Here is a 19,358-nt window from a genome sequence, read left to right as displayed (position 1 = left end):
GCATTAGTTTCATTCAAATTCTGTGGCATCGGATCAGTATTTGAATGTTTTTATTATGGGCATTTTTCCTTTGAATTGATTGTTAGTTGTTACAGTCATCAATTTTTCCCCATCTGTCCATTCTTGTAAGGCTGAAGTGCTAGTTATTGTTTGTCATTGTTCATCTGTTCCTTTTGTCAGTAGATATTATGCTAGAGATGGTTCTCTTCATTGAGAAGGAACCAAAATGTTTCATATCAGTATTGATCGGTATATTACTTGCTTTCATATGTTTCTTTTTTTGCTTGGCTAATATGAGGAGCAAACATAGTAGCTGATACACACTAGCAGCAAGTTTTTCTCTGCCAAACATTTCGAGGAAGCTGGTCTCTACAAGCAACACAGTTACGTTATCACAGTTATAAAATATCAATATAGTCTCCGATGTTCCATCTTTTTGGTGCGTTTTTTTCTTTTGCCAGAATGGAGAAACCTGAGAGTAACTTCTTTATTTCTGAATGGTGTTTGCCAGCATGTTTGACCATTCTCACTAATTGGCTTTTGAAATCTGATTTGGTATCGAGTTTTGCATCCGACAAAGTAGAAAACAATCGTGGAACAACTAGCGTGCTCTTAAACCATGGACGTCGATCTGTTCATCAAGTATTCTATCTGCAACAACTCTCGTGGCCTATTTGCATTTTGCAAAGGTACCGTAATGTATAATGTTGCAGACTAGATTAAATTAAGATGAGCAAATTGTCAATGAGTTTTTCTTGCTCTCATTAGTTGCACTGAAATTGTGTTCGCAAAGAACCAACAATTGAAGGTCTTTGTCGTGGGCATTCCTTTTATCTTTGAATTGGTTATTACAGCAATCATGTATTCCCCATCTGTGCATTGTTATCAGGCTGACGTGCTAGTTCTTTGTTTGTCATTGTTGATCTGCCCCTTCTTCTGTCAGTAAATCTTATGCTAGAGATGGTGCTCTACTGCTCTTGATTGTGAAGGCACCAAAATCTTTCAAATCCGAACTACTAGGTATATTATTTCCACGCATATGTTTATTCTTCTTTTTTTTGGTGAACATGGGAGCAAACAGAATACTGATAACACTGGCTACAAGTTGTGGTGCTACCAACTAAGACTCAATGCTAGAACTAAAAAAAAAAACGTCTTATTGTATGTCGTTTTCAGTATGGTTCCAGACGGCCGTGAAGTTATTTTCAGTAATACCCTTAGATGACTGGCATTCGGTACCTTTTCTTGATTTTAAAAGTAATGATATGGGTTGTATTTCTCCATAGGTCAAGTTTTTTTTTATAAGCAACATTGTCACGCTATCACAGTTATACACGACCAACATAGTTTCCAACGTTGCATCTTTTTCTGGCGGTTTTTCATTTGCCGGGATAGGAAAATTGGAGAGGTCCAATTGAGTTAGCTCTAGCTCAAGGGAAGCACGTCTTGTGGTGTGCTTGTTCTGAATGGTTGTCGTGAGCATCTTTGACTATTCTCACTGATTGGCTCTCGAAATCTGATTTGGTATCGAGTTTTGCGTGCGACAAAGTAGAAAGAAACACGGAACAGCTAGGCTGCTCTTCAATCGTGGACGTCCATCTGTTCATCAAGTATTCTATTCTGCAACAGACTCTTGTTGCCTGTTTGCAATTTTCTTTTTTTCTGGATATAAACGGCCAATCCTGGTGAAGTAGGAGGTTACGTTACTCTTGTGATAATGTTATCTTGTAATGGGCATCACAAAGGAGCAGGGTGGACCATGTCCCATGCAACCAAGCTGGCCACAAGAACCTCGGCCTCTGATTATCGGCATATAAGGAATTGCATCACTCATGAATCGATTTGCTGCTGCACGTTTCTTGATTCCTTCTTTACAGTTGCCTTTCAAAGAAGAGGAAAAATTGCAGCAGCAAATCAACTCGTGACTCGTGAGCCTCGCTGCTGTAATCGAAATTGTTTTCCGTACAAACTTACAAGGCTTGAATGGCAATCCAGGCTCAATCTGGGCCATAGAAAAACCTGGCTAACGTTCGGGCCAGATGTGGAAGGATAACAACGGTGGACTGGGCTAGTTCTAACATCAACTCGAGGTGGATCAGTTGCATTTAGGTCCACTACATAACATCAACTCGAGGTGGATTATGGCCTAACTTTACAAAGACAGTCGGGTCCATCTTCATCGCACAGTTCGCTCTAGTAGCTCACTCATTCTAAAAGAAAACCAAAAAAAAACTATTAGCTCAATCCGGTCCAGGGTTTTCATTACCGAGCTCCATTTGGATGAAAAATAGTGATTTTATCTGCTCGGTAACCGGTTGAATTGGATCGATAATTGAGTGGTTTTTATGATTTATCGAACGGTTTTTTTGAATTTTCCGTATTATCGGTAACCACTCGGTTTTGTCAGTAATCACTCGGTTTTCTCGATTTCCAATGAAGTTCAACAAAAAATCCTAAAAATTATCTCAATCTTGTAAAATCAATAACTAATTCATTTGAGCTTCAAATCAAGTGAAACATTTTTTGTTGGTTTCATTGTAATATGATCTACATGATAAAAGTATTTATACTCATAAAAAAGTTCAAAATTTTCTGTGAGAAAATATATTTGTTAAACCAAGTTAAATGTATAGTTTACTCTTTGCTAATCCAAAAATCATGAAACTAATTTTGTTAGTCTTCTTACATGATCCTATGTCTTTTAAAAATATATGAACTCGTGAATTAGTTATTGTAACATGCATGATTGTATAAATATGTTGCGACTAGATTAATTCATAACTGACCCATCACACCTCAAAAATTAGTGAAACCACTTTTATTAGTTTATTTATACTATGATTTACGTAGAAAAAATAATACTAGACATGAAAAAGTTAATTACAATATTATTTCTTAACATCACTTTATGCTTGTGAACTTTGTAAAAATCATAGAGAAATAAATAAAACTCTAAATAAAGTAAAATCAATTTTAAAGATCCTCTTAAGATACGTTATACACAAGAAAATATGTATTTGTATGTTAAACTTTTTCTTAACATGAGTTAATAACTGAGCTGCACGCTTCAACTTTTTTCATTTTTTCAAACTTCCTCCCTATAGAATATGATGTAAACGATATTATTTTTGAAAAACAGTTTCACAGGAGGTCTTAGAATTGTGTCTAGTTTTTTAAAGATTTTTTTTTGAAATTGTTTGAATTTTTTATGTTTTTTAAATTTTTTTAATTCAAATTTGGTTACCGTTCGGTTTCTGAAACCGAACTGGACCGAGATGGCCGGTTATCACGATTTTTCTCGATAACCGTTGAATTTTCAAACCCTGCTCCGGTCCAATCTACTATTGCACTGCTCTGTATGTAGCCCAACTTTTGCTGCTCTGCTCTGCTCTGACCGTGGAGTATGTATGTAAGTATGACGCGCGCCTGACATGGCGAGGAGATGTGATCTCTGCTCTCCTCTCACTCTCAGGCAGGCAGGCTTCACATCACATTTGATACGAGTAATCAAAATTGGATCCGCGTCTCAGTCTTCTCTTTCGATCGGCGTTTTCTTCTTCCTCCTTCAAGCGAACCTGTTGAGGGTCATGATAATTCATTAACTTTGACACAAAAGAAACAGCTCTTGACTAAAGTGCACGCGTTTATCATTAAAACTCTGTTGAATCATGATCGACCCGACGGAAACCGGGTGATCGAGATGAAATGCCTATCACGACACGCGCACGGCCGCTTTCTGCCTTTTGCATCGGCAAAGGATGGATCGATCTTTGTTAAAGCGACATGCATATATTATATATATCACAGATGTCAAAAAGAAAATAAAGGGCAGGACAGGTGGACCAACAGGTGTCCAGGGATGGCCCTTTTTGGCTGCTATCCAACACTGAACGAAATTCAACACAAGACGCACGCGTGGCGTGATGTATACAAGTAATCTCACGTAGCTACAAGCGAAGCTGCTGGGCTAGGTACGATTTCCTTTTCTTTTCTTTTCAAAAACACGAGGGAGGAAACGATGGAGCATCACGCCAGGGAGTTTGTTCCTCAATACGAAATCGAAACGCATGCATGCTGTTGGGCTGCGTGATAAATAAGGCGATCTGGCGGTGTCCTACTGTCCTAGTGCAGGAAACGAGGACCGATCGTAGCGCAGGGGTTAAGAGACGCGTGTCAAGCCATGGATATACATGCATGACCCGTTGACGCCCAATACCTCCCGTGGTGATTTAGTAGTTGGGTTGTTTTCAGTCACCTGTTTGAGTTGGATCTTCACCAGATTCAGCTACACTAATATACATAATTTCCTAACCCTACTCACCCCTTGACAGTATGTGTCGGTAAATCAGGAATCTCCGAATCTCGAGGCCAGATCAGCAGGTTGCCATGTGGCGACCTCCCGCAGGGATGATCTCTCCGAAGTGCGAGAATACTAAGTCCCAGGAGAGGGCGCTCGGGGCCATGAACGGTGTTCCCCGAGCACCCGGATTCTCCGATGATCTGCGGAGACCAAGTGCCGGGAAGAGAGTGTTCGGAGTCATGAACAGTGGCCTCCGAGCACCTGAGTACCCCGAGGACCCAAGGAAGGTAGTTCCGGGAGAGAGTGCTCGGAGCTGCAAGCCGTGGCCCCCAAGCACTCGGTTCCCTGAGGATCTGAACAGTCAATTCCGGGAGAGAGTGCTCGGGGCCGTGAATAGTGGCCCCCGAGCGCTCAGTTCCCCGAGGACCAAGAAAGGGTGTTTCCGGGAGAGAGTGCTCGGGGATGTGAACAGTGACCCCCGAGCACTCGGTTCCCCGACGGCCCAAGAAGTCCTTCGTCGGTGGCCCCCACAGGGGTCCAGCGGTGAGGTGTCAGCCAGTGAAAGGCCCAATGCCGCATTTAAGAGGGCGCGTGGCCTGTCACTTCCAACTGCTCCTGCCACGCTCGGTGTCAGTCCCTACCGCATCCTGGCAGAAAGGGCGTGGGGACATTTAATGCGCGGATCCCATCCCGCGTCATCTGGCGAGCCTCAGGATAGCATCGCAAGGCCCAAGGCGCCCCGCCTGCCGCCCTGCTGTGTCAGGCGAACAAGACCGGGCGGGCACGCCAGGCTGCTCTGTGGCTGTCCGGTGGGCCCTCTTCGCGGCGCCCGTTGCCAACGCCATCATGACGACCGAGATCGGGCGGGGGCACGTTTTCCACCCCCCGTCACTTCGCACAGCAGCCCATGATGACTCCCTTTCCATTTATGGCGCCTTGGAACTCGTGCCCTCCCTTTCGGAGCACGCTACCACTGGCGAGTATTTAAGAGAGCCGGTGGGCACGGACAAAGACAGATTGAGGAACTCTGGAACACAGACGCCAAGACCTGAAGAACACTCAGTACAAGCACAGAAACTGAGACCACTAAAGAACAAGGAGCCCGAAGCTCTAGGATAGACAAACATTCTTGTAACTAGTAACATCCCTGAGGGATATTCCCAGGGCATTTATAACATCCACACAGGAGTAGGGTATTACGCTCAGCGCGGCCTGAATCTGTCTAAAGATCTCTCCAGTGCATTTACTGCATTCTGCATTCGATCATGCCATCCCACCTGCCATCGTATTTACACCCATTTATTTCTCCCGCAAACATATTCAGAATCATCCCCCGGCCGAATCTCAAAAAAGGGTCCCTTCGGATCCTTATGATAGGAGTTTACCCTCCGACAGTATCGATCACCACTCCTTAATTTCACCTTGGCCTCCACATTCGTCGGCAATCCTGCTCCCCTTACCTCGTCCTCCTTCCATGTCTCTTGCGGTGGCGCCACCTCCAAATGTTTTTTTAAGTCTAATACCACTCATCACCTGTATCGCCCATCACCCTCCTCTGGCTTGCATGTTGCCTCCATCAAAGGTACAACTAAATTGGATGTATGTATTACACAATTTAAGTTGATTAAAATGCAGCAAAACTATTAATAGAATGATGGGGGGGACTAGAGTCTTCCTGCTTTCAAAAGTAAAAAAAAAGTTTTTTTTCCCATTTTGTCCATTTGAAATGAAGCGATGAATATAGTTAGGAGTAAATAGGGGTTTTGAAGATAGGATAGGGCATGTAGGTATAGTACGACTAGTAGCTAGAGGATAGGTATGGAAGGTAGTTGTCAATGTCGGTGGAAGGGAACTATAGCCAGTTTGGATCAGCTAAAGCTTATAGAAAGCTGATTTATAGCTTATAGATTGTTAAAAGCTGGTTAGTAAAAAATTGAGAACTGTTTAAATCCCTAGATTATAAGCTGGCCTATTATTGATTTTAGATGTTCATTGTCTATAGTATCCTTACCTTTATTGTTGACATGCAACCACGTGCGGGTGAAGGGGTGAAGGACAAAATCGTCTTTTTAACATGGATTAGCTGAAATAAGTAAGTTCTTCCTAATTTATGAGATTATAGAAAACTATGTAATTAGATTATTATAAGCTGAAAAAAACTATTTGGATCGAATAGAGCTTTTAAAAACGGCTTTCTATAAACTCTAGTCGATCCAAACCGGTTCTATGATATCCAACCAGAAAAGGAACCTTCTTTACCTTGCGGCCGGATTGGAAGATAAGTGATTGATAGATAGATGGATGTATAGATCGGCCAAAGGCAATTGAAGATAGAGGAAAACGCCAGCGTGCCCGTGACCGGAACAAACAAGTGTAACGTGAGTGGTCCAGCGAGGTCTTAGCAGCCAAGCCAATGCGTCCTTGGCCCTCTGCTCTCCTCTCTTGTTTTATGCTCTTCTCTTCAAGAATTGCTACGGCTTTTACGGAGTCTAGTAATTAACTGGGCCATGGTTTTGCATGTTACTGTTTGTACTAGGATTACTAGTTATTGCATGCCTTTGAGTGGGTGAACTCGCGTTGATGATACATGCGCATCAGCAAGCTAGCTGCTGTATCCAGAAAAAAAAGAGAAAAATAAACGATAAAAGCTAGCTGCTGTATCTAGGGGTGAAAATAGATGGCTGTGTATCCGAATTATCCGATATCCGTATCCATTAAAACACGAATATGAATATTGGTATTCGTATTCGTCTCTGAAATGAATACTAAAATGGATACATCCGAATTCATTTTCGAGATTTAGATTCAAATGTGGATATTCGAATTCGAGATATATCCGATTCGTATCCGTATTTGCCAATCAGGGAACCAAATTTTGCTAAAGTTTTAGAAATTTTAGAGGTAAGCAAAGTTCCGGTCAAATCAAATTGGAACAAATTTCAGTCGTATTTTATCAAATTCCAGTCAAATTTGGCCAAAAGTTTAAATTTTCGACATGAATTTCGAACCAAATTTCTAAAATTCTATCCCAATCAAATTAGAACAAATTTTAGTCAAGTTTTACCAAATTTCATTCAAATTTTATCAAAAATTTAAATTCCAGACATAAATTTCGAAGATTGAGTAGATATCCGAATGCGAATTCGAATTCGGAACATCCGAGAGTATCCGGATCCGTATTCGCATTCGGATTAAAATGTGGTAAATCGTACTATCCGAATTCGATTACATACGTATTCGATCTGGCCGTAACGTACGCCCCCGCACTGCTGTGAGTGTGACGTGTTCACACAGTCGGGTCGGCGTCGCGTCGCCTCCATCCCATCCATCCACAACAGTGGCTGCATAGCCAAGTTCCGCTGGAACCTAGAGCAGGCAACGATATGTACGGTTACGCCTTTTGATTACGGTAAAAGTATAAGAGGGCAATGTATCCTGTCTAACATGAGTGATCAGAATTAGATAGTAGTAGTTATGATAGATGTTATAATGTTTGTGTAGGATGAGAAATAAGATGGATTCTGCCTATAAAATTGTTTATCTCTAGTCTCTGGTGTTCCTCTTCCGCAAGAAACTTTCTAGCTCCCCAACTCCTCTTTTGACTTCATCTCGGGCTCATCATCGCACCTTAAAATCCCTCGATTCCTTTCCATCCTTACCACCACAATCCAAAGATGTACGCTGACACTTCTTCCTTCCTCATTCCCACGGCCTCCTTTCCGAGCATAGCCAAGCCTGATGGGCTTAGAATCGAGGTACATCAGATGTGCAGCAGGCGTGGCAGCCGCAAGCACCAGCGGGTGGAAGATGCTTGTGTCTAGATTCAAGAATAAACCCCACAGAACTATGTGTTGGAATATATGCTGAATATATATATATATATATATATATATATATATATGGTAGGTTACAGATAGACTTGAGTTGTAATTGGGTGGGACTAGGATTAGAGTTGTAGTCGAACTCTTAATTTTGGGCCTTTAAATAGAAGGCACCACTGTTGTAACCAAAGGTGGCAAGACTAAAACAGTTGGAGAGGAGCGTCCGTAGTCATGCCCCGAAGATGTAGGCAACTTGGTCGAACCTCGTTAAAAACATCATATCTTATGTGTTGATCTTGTGTTTGGCTTGATGATTCTGGTGATACTTTCGCTAAAATCCTAACAAGTGGTACCAGAGCCATGAAGAAAGATTAAGGGAAGGCACGAGGATATGTTCCACACCGCGCAAGGCTTGCACAGGTCTGGGGAAAGATGGCACAAGGTGGAGCATGGCGGCGATCAACGATTCGGTCGGTGGATTCGGACACTTCGAGCGCGACGGCTTGAACCGTCTGATAGGCCGCATCAACAGGGATCCTTCCAGACGTGGAGATCAGGTTGATGACGGTTGGTGGCTGCTGTTCGATAGGGGTCGATCAGACGTGACGGCCAGGTTCGACGGTGCACCTGGAAGATGTCGCGGACAAGGCGGTGGCTTCGATTCACGGTCTGATTGGCGGGCGATCAATCCAGATCTAAGCGGCTATTGTTTGCTCAAGGTGGAGCAGCGACAGTGGTGGCGAAAATCATGGTAGACTTTGGTGGGTGAGAAGGTGTTCGGGAGGTGTGACGTGATCGGAGGTAGCCGGGCGCACGCACGAGGACATCCAGACGCTTGAACGTGCCGCACGAGAGCTGGGGTGAGGGCGTCGGTGGTTGTCCAGCATGGGCTACGTGGCAGACGGTAATTGGCACGGGCTGCGATGCGAGCGGTAGGCTTGTGTCCGCATGTGGGATATGATTGGAGGAAGGACGTGTGGTGCAGTCAAAGAAACCAGCGGCGTACGGGAGTCGGACTCGTCGGGTGGCCGAGTTGCGTGGAACTCATTGGCTCGGTGTGCGCACGAGGGTGTGGCGTGATAGAGCAGTCACGCGGTGCTGCACCCAGTGTCTCACGGGAGGGTGTGTGGGCCCCAGGTGGACATGCATGCATGCAGATGGATCCTCTCACATGCAAATCCATCTGCATGCATGCATATCCACCTGGGGCTCACGCACCTCCCGTGAGACTCCTAATTCTAGGCCTTTAAATAGAAGGCACCACTATTGTAACAAAATGTGGCAAGACTGAAATAGTTGTGGAGAAGCGTCCGTAGTCATGCCCCGAGGATGTAGGCAACTTGGCCGAATCTCGTTAAAAACATCGTGTCTTGTGTGTTGATCTTGTATTTGGCTTGATGATCCTGGTGATGCTTCCACCTGATGTGTCTTGCATTGCAGGTCTATCCTTTTGCACCATTGTTAGGCGTATTGTTGTTGCACTCTGCAACTATAGCCTTCCAATAGTATTTTGACTTCTTGTCGGTGCCGACTATGGCATTAATAGAGTTGTTCAACCAAGAACTAAGTGGTCGTAGGTTTTCCTCCTTAGTCCAATTGATGTGTGTCCCTCTCCTCCCTCCCTCTTCAATTTTGTCGCTTGAATCATACGATGTTAACTGGATGTTTCTCCTGCTGTCTTGTAGGGCATGGTGAGGCATTCTGATCCATGGGAAAAGTGTTGGTTGCAGCTCCAAACATTTGATTTGGTAAGTACACCAAACTTTCTTAAGGTCTGAAACCTTAAAACCTTATTGGACTAGGTTGTAACCAGTTCCCTTGCTACTGAATACCATGAAAGTTTGGAGGAGAATGACCATATGGTTGGTAGTTGCCGAGAGGACTAAAATGGTGGAAGTTCTGAAAATTAGGTGTTTTGTGTTGACAAAATTGAGATTGAGGGAAAATTGTGAGGAATTGAGTAGGAGCGGAGCTTTGGCTAGCATTAACACATCATTGGTTTGGTGAGACTTTGTTTAGCAAGGTCATGAAATCTATATTGGAGGGATCCATTTCATCTAGTAGTGTTTGATGAAACATGTAGCTACTATTTGAGTTTTGTAGTGTCTCTATTTTGTAGGAAGAAGCTGGAGCACGACGTGCTGCCAACAATTGGAAGGCAGTAGCTAACTACATTAGATTTCTCTATTCATTGTAAATAGTAGTACTGCATAGATAAGTTATTTTATTCTCTTATTGCCGGCAGTAGTTGTATGATTGGGCTTTTGTTATGACCAGCTTCCACAATGATTGCTATCGGGTAGTAAGTAGCATTTATTGATTACTACTTGATTTTTTACCACATTATGGTTGCCCTAAACAAGCAAGTGAACTTTGATATTGGTCTACTTAGCCTCATGAACTTCAGAATCATCGGAACAACCATTTTCATCTATGCAAAATCATGTAAAATAGCTGCTTATACGATATTAAAGTTGATGGGCTTGCTAACTTGTACCGTACATCCATTCACATGGATATATGTGTGCCAATCCATAGCAGCCTCCATGGAATGGATCCGTCGCTTCCTATAATTACTAGGATATCGGAGTAGCACTCATACAATATTAAAGTTGATGGGCTTGCTAACTTGTACCGTACATCCATTCACATGGATATATGTGTGCCAATCCATAGCGGCCTCCATGGAATGGATCCGTCGCTTCCTGCAATTACTAGGCTATCGGAGTAGCACTCCATCAACCAACTACGATGATGGGGAGCATACAGGGGATGGGAGTGCCGGATTAATTGGGGTTCCCTTCCCTTGATAATGGAGTGAAGGACGTTCACTGGTATCTAATGTTCAGTAGCACAAAAATGTTTTTGAAGTCGGTTCATAAGGGCCATTGGAGTCGGTTTTCCAATCGTAAAACATATCGATTGTAATAATTAATGATTATGATAGTCGGTATAGGAACTGACTCGGATAATAGTTATCCCAGTCGGTGCATGAGAAGAACTGACTAGAATAATATTATTCTAGTTGGTTCTTCTTATGCACCGATTGGGATAGTAGTATTATCCTAATCAATTATGGTCAGAAATAGATTGGGATGACTACTATTCATCAACTGACAATGAACCAAAAATTGCACTACAGATATAGCATATGTATATATAGCCATACATTCATTTCACCATGGACATATATAACCATACATTCATAATTCATACACAATATCACAGTTAGTAATTCATACACATTCAAAGTTCATTGTCGGTTCATGAATTTCACATTCAAAAGTTTGCATTCGAAATAAAGATCGCATGAACAACAATTTGAAGTTCACATCGCCTCTTATTTTCTCTCATTTCCTTCTCTTGCTTTACCTAAAAAGTAATAAAATGATAACAATAAATTTAAAATTACTAGTCACATTCTAGAATATAAGATATATACAGTATACAATAGTTGGAAACTCACATTCATTATTTGTCATTGTCATAAAACAAGTCATTTGATTTGATGATGTTTCTCAAGATGAAGTAACACATGTCTTTGCATATTCTATTGATTTTTAAACCGTGAAGTGCACTTTGAGACAGGAGTCAGTGCAACAAAAATGACAAAACTGGTTGTGAGAAATTATCCAAACAGTATTCTAATTAATCATTAGGAGAATTATTATTTATAATCACAATCTCTATGATTAACCAGAATACCATCCCGGTAGTCTCAGCATGTTTTTTGGGCCTAAGATCGAAACACATGCCTTACCAACATATAGCATCACAACAAGCTTAAGAAAAAGCGAGTAATTAACATTATATTATAAGCCTTTAGAGGATCACCATTTTCAACAATTTTCAACAAAAGATTAGAGAAACTACGCAGCAGAAACAAAATCCATTGACAATAAAAGAAGGGTGGAACTATTTGCCTTGAGGCACCACCCTAAAACATCGTCATTCTAGTAGTGTGCACTACTCATTCCTGCCACTAACATCGGCGGACATGAAGTAGCCAAATACCAACTCATCCTCACTTGCAGAACCTGAAAGAGCAGCGTGAGTATGAAGATACTCGCAAGACTTAAATCATATAGGGTACATATAGATAACACAACTCCAAGGATTATGCATTGAGCCGCTAGCAAGAAAAAGACACAAGATTAAGTAAAATAACATGTGCTGCAACCTAGACACATATGCGTGAGTATCTATACTTAACCAACTATACATTTCCAACCTGTAAACCTCAACATAAACATGAACGTATGTGTAACTGGAATAACAATTAACATATCTGTAAATATAGCCATCTCAAGCACATACCACACCAAAACCACATTCGTAACTTTACGACTGGTGTAAATGGACAGAAGTATGCTTATAACCGAGAGTGCGGCAATTCGAATTGTTCTTACATCTACAGTGCAAGATGCCTGGTGGTTGCTTGTTGCACTACACATAATGTAGAAATTGTATCATCATTTGTGAAGTCTTTTCTATTAGAAATTGTAAGTAAAATATATGTGTTAGTAATTACCAGAAGATCAATACGAGCGGTCATTTTTTTATTGCTTAGTTCATGCTTCCAACCTCTAGTGATGTAATTCTTGAAGGCACTATATATAAATGAGGTCAAACTGTTATTACCAACCATAAATAAACATTTTATAGAGGATTTGTTTTACCTTTGCAAAAGGTCTATTTGTTCTTTGTACGAGAACTTTGGGAAGTTTGCGGAGTCAAAGAATACCATCAAGTTCTGACGCAGTTTCAGCATAACCATAATCCAATGGCCACTGCACATATATCGTAGCCAACAAGAGTTTGGTTAGGTTATCAACCAAGTGCCAAATCAAAAGCATTTTTATTGAAGCACTAACTTAAACCCATAGGAGCCATCAATGTAGTCCTTGTCTTGCAATTGGATCATAGCACTTGTCATGTATTCCACGACTTTAGTAGGTCCTTGTTGGACTTGTGTCTAGCATATTGATTAGGGGTCAAGCAATTCGGTGGGCTCCTTGGGGCTAGCCATTTATTGAGAATTACATGAATGATGAGGTTTTAGACACTTAGTGTCAAGACTCTCATAAGTTGGGCATTGAGTTTTCCATAATAGAATATGGTGTGCAACTCATTAAAAGATATCAATAATTTACCCTCTAAGCATAAGACATGCTTATACTTGCATGTCACAATGATACAATACATGCCAAACTCATTAGTTGCTTTCATGTAATATTGATGCACCTGTGGAAACTCCCATGCCAAGTCCACTAGTTGTGTCGCCGTGCAGAATGAGTACCCTCACACATACTCCTTTGGAACTTCCTTCTTGTCATAGTCCTTGGCAGTTTTCCACACTTTGTTACCCTGTGACTTAGATGAAGGCTCGTTGCACGATTTGCACTTTGATTTTCCCTTTGACCTCTTAGTCCTATCAGCTTGCGTTCGATGTCATTGCTTCATAGAAGAGGTTATGGACCTAGACTCCCTCTCCTGTGTAGTCATCACACTAGTTGCTTTCTCTAGTTCTCGATGCTTAGGAGATAATCTTTACAGAGTAGGAGACAAAGAAAGGGAGGGCCTAATGAAGCCAGCAGCGAATGTATCAGAGAGGCTAATGATAGATGAACACGAGAGGCTGGCATTAAATGTTCCTATGAGTCTAGCACCGGATCTGCCAACACAATATGCTTCTTGCGCTACAGAATGTAATTGTGGATGGCATCACCTAAAGTTGTGATCCTACCATCTGTGGGTATGCCGAGCCTAATGCCACGATAGACTTCATTTACCCTATCCACATAGACCTTTTAAATAGTTGGTGGGTATCGGTTGGTTATGCATGATCCATCCATGGCGAGGAATAGCTGGCCATGTGGTAGCCTCGACTGAAATGTTTTCAATAAGAACGTGGAGCTTTCACAGTGTTGCCTCCTGGATGTGGTCCATCGAATATTTGTCGGTGTCTTTTTCACCATAGGTGAGTGGTGGACCCGACACTACTATGAACACGGGGGGAGCTACTTTGTTTGAACAATGCTACTTGGGGAAGAAGCTGCTACTAAATAAGACTAGTATTAGCTCAATCGATTTGTGTAAACAACCTACTGTGATAATCACTCATTATTCCAGTTGGTTTGTAAGTGAAACCGACTAGAAAAAAGTAATTATCCTAGTTGGTCGAGGGCAATAACTGACTATAATACACCATATTATCCAAGTCAGTTGTTTATAATACATTTTCAAACGACTGAGATAATCTGGAAGCCTATAGAGCACTGGGATAACTGTTTTCACATGTGATTTATGAAAACCGATTGTGATGACCAATTTTGAATTGACTGCTTAAGGTTTTTGAAGTAGTGGTTGCTTTTGCTTGGGATGGATCCACAGCTTCAATACCTATCCGTATGTCCTGGGATGAGGAGTGTCGAGGGTAGAAGTACTCCCATCATGTCGTCGACTCTACTCGAATTGCATGGGTTGCTGCTGCAAAATCGATGGATGGACATATGTATACGTGGCAACATCCATCCGTTACTTTTTACCGACCAGTCAGGTTCAGGTCATTCATTGTACTTACATGTATATATTCTCGTGCTGGCAAAACACAATGACCTACCAGCAATGAATCTATACATGTTCAAAGGCCAGGCTGGGCTGGGCTTTGAAAAGCCCGACAAGAAAACCACAAGCTCTAGCCCGGCCTAAGCCCTACACCGGGAGGGGCTTCTAGGCCCAAGCTGCCCCGATAGTGTTTTTCAGGTTGGGCTTGGGCTTTTCTAGGGTTTTTAGGCTTTTAAGATTTTGGGTCTATTTTTGAAGCCCGAGTCTAGCCTAAAAATTCTACGGGTTAAGAAGTTAAGCTCGAACCTAGCCCTGTGCACAGGTCAAGCTAGGCTAGATAGGGCTTTTTCTGGTCAGGTTGGGTCTAATTTACCGGGCCAAGCAGCCCATCATGAGCAGGCCTGAATGAATCTAATACTACACGCCTAGTAGGCCGCTGGCCGGAAAGGTAGATGAGGTGAAGGAGTACATATATACTGTAGGCAGGTACGATAGTAGCGCGCTACTTGTACATAGGCAGCGCTTCCCTTTGGTGTGCATGTGCATGTTTAGCGCCACAGTGTACGTACCCGCATCGATAAGGAATCAGGAGGACATCCATGATGATTTTATTACCGATCAACGAGAGACGAGGTGGGCACGCATGCCGGATCGATCCACGGAGCCCACGACCCGACCCAAATGATCACCGCTTGGCGCGCGCTTGGCCATGAGTCCATCCATCCGTCCATCTAGAAACTTGCATCCATTGATCTACGAGAGGGAGGTCGGTCCTCGGTCGGTCGGTACGCGCGCGTGTGCTACCAGTTAGCTGAATCACTCACTACGTTTGTCCGGTCAGACATATATACTTGTAGGGGTGGTACAGTACAATAGTCCATCACTTGGTCATCGATACAATCTCTTGTTGTCAAAGCAAAGAAAAAAAGGCATCACAGAGTTAAGGGCTTAAGGCCATATATCTATCGATCGATCGCTGGTCATTAGCGTCAGACACAAGCCAAGAACTACTGTGCCAAAAATTAACACGTACCGGTGGTGTGACGTGGTGACCCGCAGCAAGGAAATTTTTGAAGCTGGGACGCGAAAGAAGTAAAAGTGAAAGTAACGTACTACTAGTATCCGTTGAATACTAATAACCCTTGCGCCTAACTAGCTACCAGTCGACACGGCGGGGCCAAACGTAAAGGAGCTACCCGCTCCCGAGCTAGGCACGGAGACACGTGAACCGGCCGGACACACGTCCGACGCTGCTTGGCTCACGCCCGCTATAAATCCGACCAGCCAGGCCATCACACCCCCCACTCATCCACGCACACAACAGAGACCACTCATTGCCTTCGACTCCAACCAGAGAGAGAGCAACAGAGGCACAGAGCAAGCGAGCAGCTGCCGGGTCAGCGAGCCCGCTGCTGCAGCAGCAATGGCGACGTGTCGCCTCACTTCATGTTGCCTTCTCCTCGCCGTGCTCCTGGGGGCAGTGGCTGCCGCCTCCGCCTTCGACGAAGCGGCCGCCGCTGGCGTCGGCCTTGGTCACGGGGCGCGTTTCGCACGCAAGCCAGGACGCGCTGCTGCCGAGAAACCACAACCAGAGCTCCAACCCAAGCCACAGCCCGTGCCAGAACCAAAACCCGAACCAAAACCAGAGCCCATGCCACATCCAGAGCCTAAACCTAAACCCAAACCAGAGCCTGAACCAAAGCCAATGCCACATCCAGAGCCTAAACCTGAGCCAAAACCAGAACCCAAACCTGAGCCTTTACCTCATCCTGAACCAAAACCTGAACCTCACCCTGAGCCCTTGCCCAAACCTGAGCCTAAACCGCAGCCTATGCCACACCCAGAGCCTGAACCAAAGCCAATGCCACATCCAGAACCTAAACCTGAGCCAAAACCAGAACCCAAACCTGAGCCTTTACCTCATCCTGAACCAAAACCTGAACCTCACCCCGAGCCCTTACCCAAACCTGAGCCTAAACCGCAGCCTATGCCACAACCAGAGCCTAAGCCTCAGCCCAGACCCAAACCGGAGCCGAAGCCCATGCCTCAACCTGGACCCAAGCCGGAGCCAAAGCCTAAGCCAAAACCAAAACCGGAGCCAAAACCTGAGCCAAAGCCGAAACCAGAACCTGAACCAAAACCCAAGCCAGAACCAAAGCCGGAGCCTAAGCCTGAACCAGAACCGAAACCAGAACCTGAACCAAAACCCAAACCAGAGCCAAAACCAGAACCTAAACCTGAACCAAAACCGAAGCCAGAACCAGAACCAAAACCCGAACCTAAACCTAAACCAGAACCAAAACCAGAACCAGAACCAAAACCCAAACCGCCGCCGCACATCCCACCGGCAGCTAACTGACCATGTGGCCGCTATTTTGTATGACGCGGCAGAGTATCTGAATAAAACCGGCCTGGGCCGGAGCTGCAGCATGTGCTAGCTGCTGCTAGTTGTGCTATTCTTTCTTTTCTTGTTACATGCACGCTGATTACATTGGTGCACTTTATTTTGTTCTTTCTACGTCTATTGTGTACGTGACTCGTTGCTACTCTTTGTGTCATGTCCTTTGTGTCCAGTAATTACTAGGTTTCTATATATATTTTTGACCAATATTTTTAATTATAATATATTCATTTAATCTAATAAGTTTGTAATATTATGAAATATTTTAAAGATAAATATATATATTTTATATTTTACAATTAAATGGTTATAGTTTCAAAAGTTTAACCAAATTTTATATAAAACGTCATATATTTGTGACCAGTATCTCAGTAGCGTAGAGCATGCACTTTTGCAAATCCTAGAAATTAATAACGCAATCAAAGAACTAACGGTACGTGCACAGAAAAATCCAAGCTAGTTCGTACCTTGCAAGGAAAAGAAAAGAAGCATGTTTCATGTGTCCAGGCAGCGTGGGTTCGTGAGAGTAGGATCGATATTCACTGCCAAAAATGTAGAGAGAGGGAGAGCGACTTGACAGGTACTTACGTTGGGCCTAATAGATGGACCTTGCTAATCGAATTAGTGTAAGTTACTCTAGTGGAGCAGTATGGTTTACGGTGTGCCACACATACGCGCTGATCGGTCGGATGAAAGTCAACTGATCTCGTGATGACTGACAGACAAGGAGACGGCGCGAACGTTCATTGCGGAAAGCAAAAAGGTGAAAGAAATAATGAAAGAAATGAGTGATTCAAAACAGGGTCAGTCATGACCTTTCGGAGGTCCTGGCGAGATATAAGTTGAGGCTCTATATTTTATAACAAATTTTATTTTTACCACAAAATTAATGTTCCGTGCATCAAGAGCATAGAAAAATTACATATAATTCTTTAAACATATCACCTTAAAAAACAAAAAACTATTATAGAGTTGAATCAACTAAAATAAAATCTTACAAATCATCGTGAACACGTAAAATGCCATAATCCCTTTCCATTGAGCCCTCTGTCAACTACCTAATTCTAATTGAGATCGTTAGCCAAAAGAAATCAAATTTAAAGTTACAACGAAGGTGCCGAGGTTTAATTTCTAGTTTTGATGTTACTTTGCAATGGTATTTAATAGTGAAGCAAAGAAAAAAAAATCAAGAAAATCATATCGTGCACAAAATGCTTGTATGTGGAGTTTTCAAACAAATTTGTTGCAAATTGGTGAAAAATTAGAGACAGGTTGGCTCTTCGACCTTGTGGCAAAGAGTGACCTTTTTTATGTTTTTGAGATGGGCAAAGAGCTACCTTGGGAGACTATGAAAAATAAGAGCAGTGCCGACTGCATTGTTTTGTGAGAAGAAGAGCTAAGCTTTGATGCAATTCTTCGGGGTTACTAGTGAAATAAGAGGAAGGAACGCGAGTTAATATAGCCTAGGCCCTTATAATCTAAGTTAATGATACATACTAATGGTTAGAGATTCTGAAATTATGGAGTTTGGCTTACTAGGCTAGCATATGGCCCAAATACAAGCTATCACTTGTAAGTATGCGTATATGGGCTAGGAGCCCAGCTTTCAGGGGCTAGGGTGGTCGCCACTGCTGCCTTGTCCCAGGGCCTGGCCTGATTCAAAAAGAGCATAGATTGCAGCCTCTTCTATCTCTGTATGAAGTCAGTCCCAGTGTTTGACTTGGCCCATCGATTTGATTTTTCACCGTCAAAACAAGGCACACACTACCTGTGCTAGGCTTAATTTTCTTCTAGCTGATGGCCATGTCGCTGATGCATTTTCTACACATCAACCGACTCAAAACGTGACTGATTACACTCGACTAAGGAGTAGGGGGTACGGATGGCAATTCTATTCACTGGTATCATGTCTAACAGGCGCGAGCATGGGTCTAAGATTTTACCTATGGATACAATGGGTCGGGTACCCGTGAAGTCATGAGTCAGACACGAGTATTAGAATCCACCCAGGGTATCTATGGATATACCTGTTAGAGCTTTTTTTATTTTTATATTTTTTCGATTAAAAATTTAAATAAATAGATTTCTCATAATTTTTTTTTACAAAACTAGACGCCTACCGCCCTCTCATAGAGTGGTTAGACCCTTATCGCCCATGAGAGGGCGGTAAACAGTCCTATAGACTCTTACCGCCTTTCACGGGGCGGATAGGCTTATAGCCCTATGAAGCGGTAAGCTACTGTGCATGAACAGTAAATTGGTGAACAGT

General features: G+C 42.9%; 1 protein-coding gene across 1 annotated transcript; it reads left to right on the top strand.

Annotated features, from left to right (window-relative positions):
* Positions 1–15,981: 15,981 nt before the first annotated feature.
* LOC133912739 (uncharacterized) lies at positions 15,982–17,246 on the top strand. The gene has a single exon (XM_062355628.1). It carries the CDS (start codon positions 16,112–16,114, stop codon positions 17,045–17,047), a length of 936 nt encoding a protein of 311 aa, XP_062211612.1. The 5' UTR covers positions 15,982–16,111; the 3' UTR covers positions 17,048–17,246.
* Positions 17,247–19,358: the final 2,112 nt, after the last annotated feature.

This window comes from Phragmites australis, chromosome 3, assembly GCF_958298935.1.
Source record: "Phragmites australis chromosome 3, lpPhrAust1.1, whole genome shotgun sequence".
Lineage (NCBI taxonomy): Eukaryota > Viridiplantae > Streptophyta > Magnoliopsida > Poales > Poaceae > Phragmites > Phragmites australis.
Note: the sequence above shows the minus strand (reverse complement) of the source record. Positions and strands in the feature narration are given on the sequence as shown.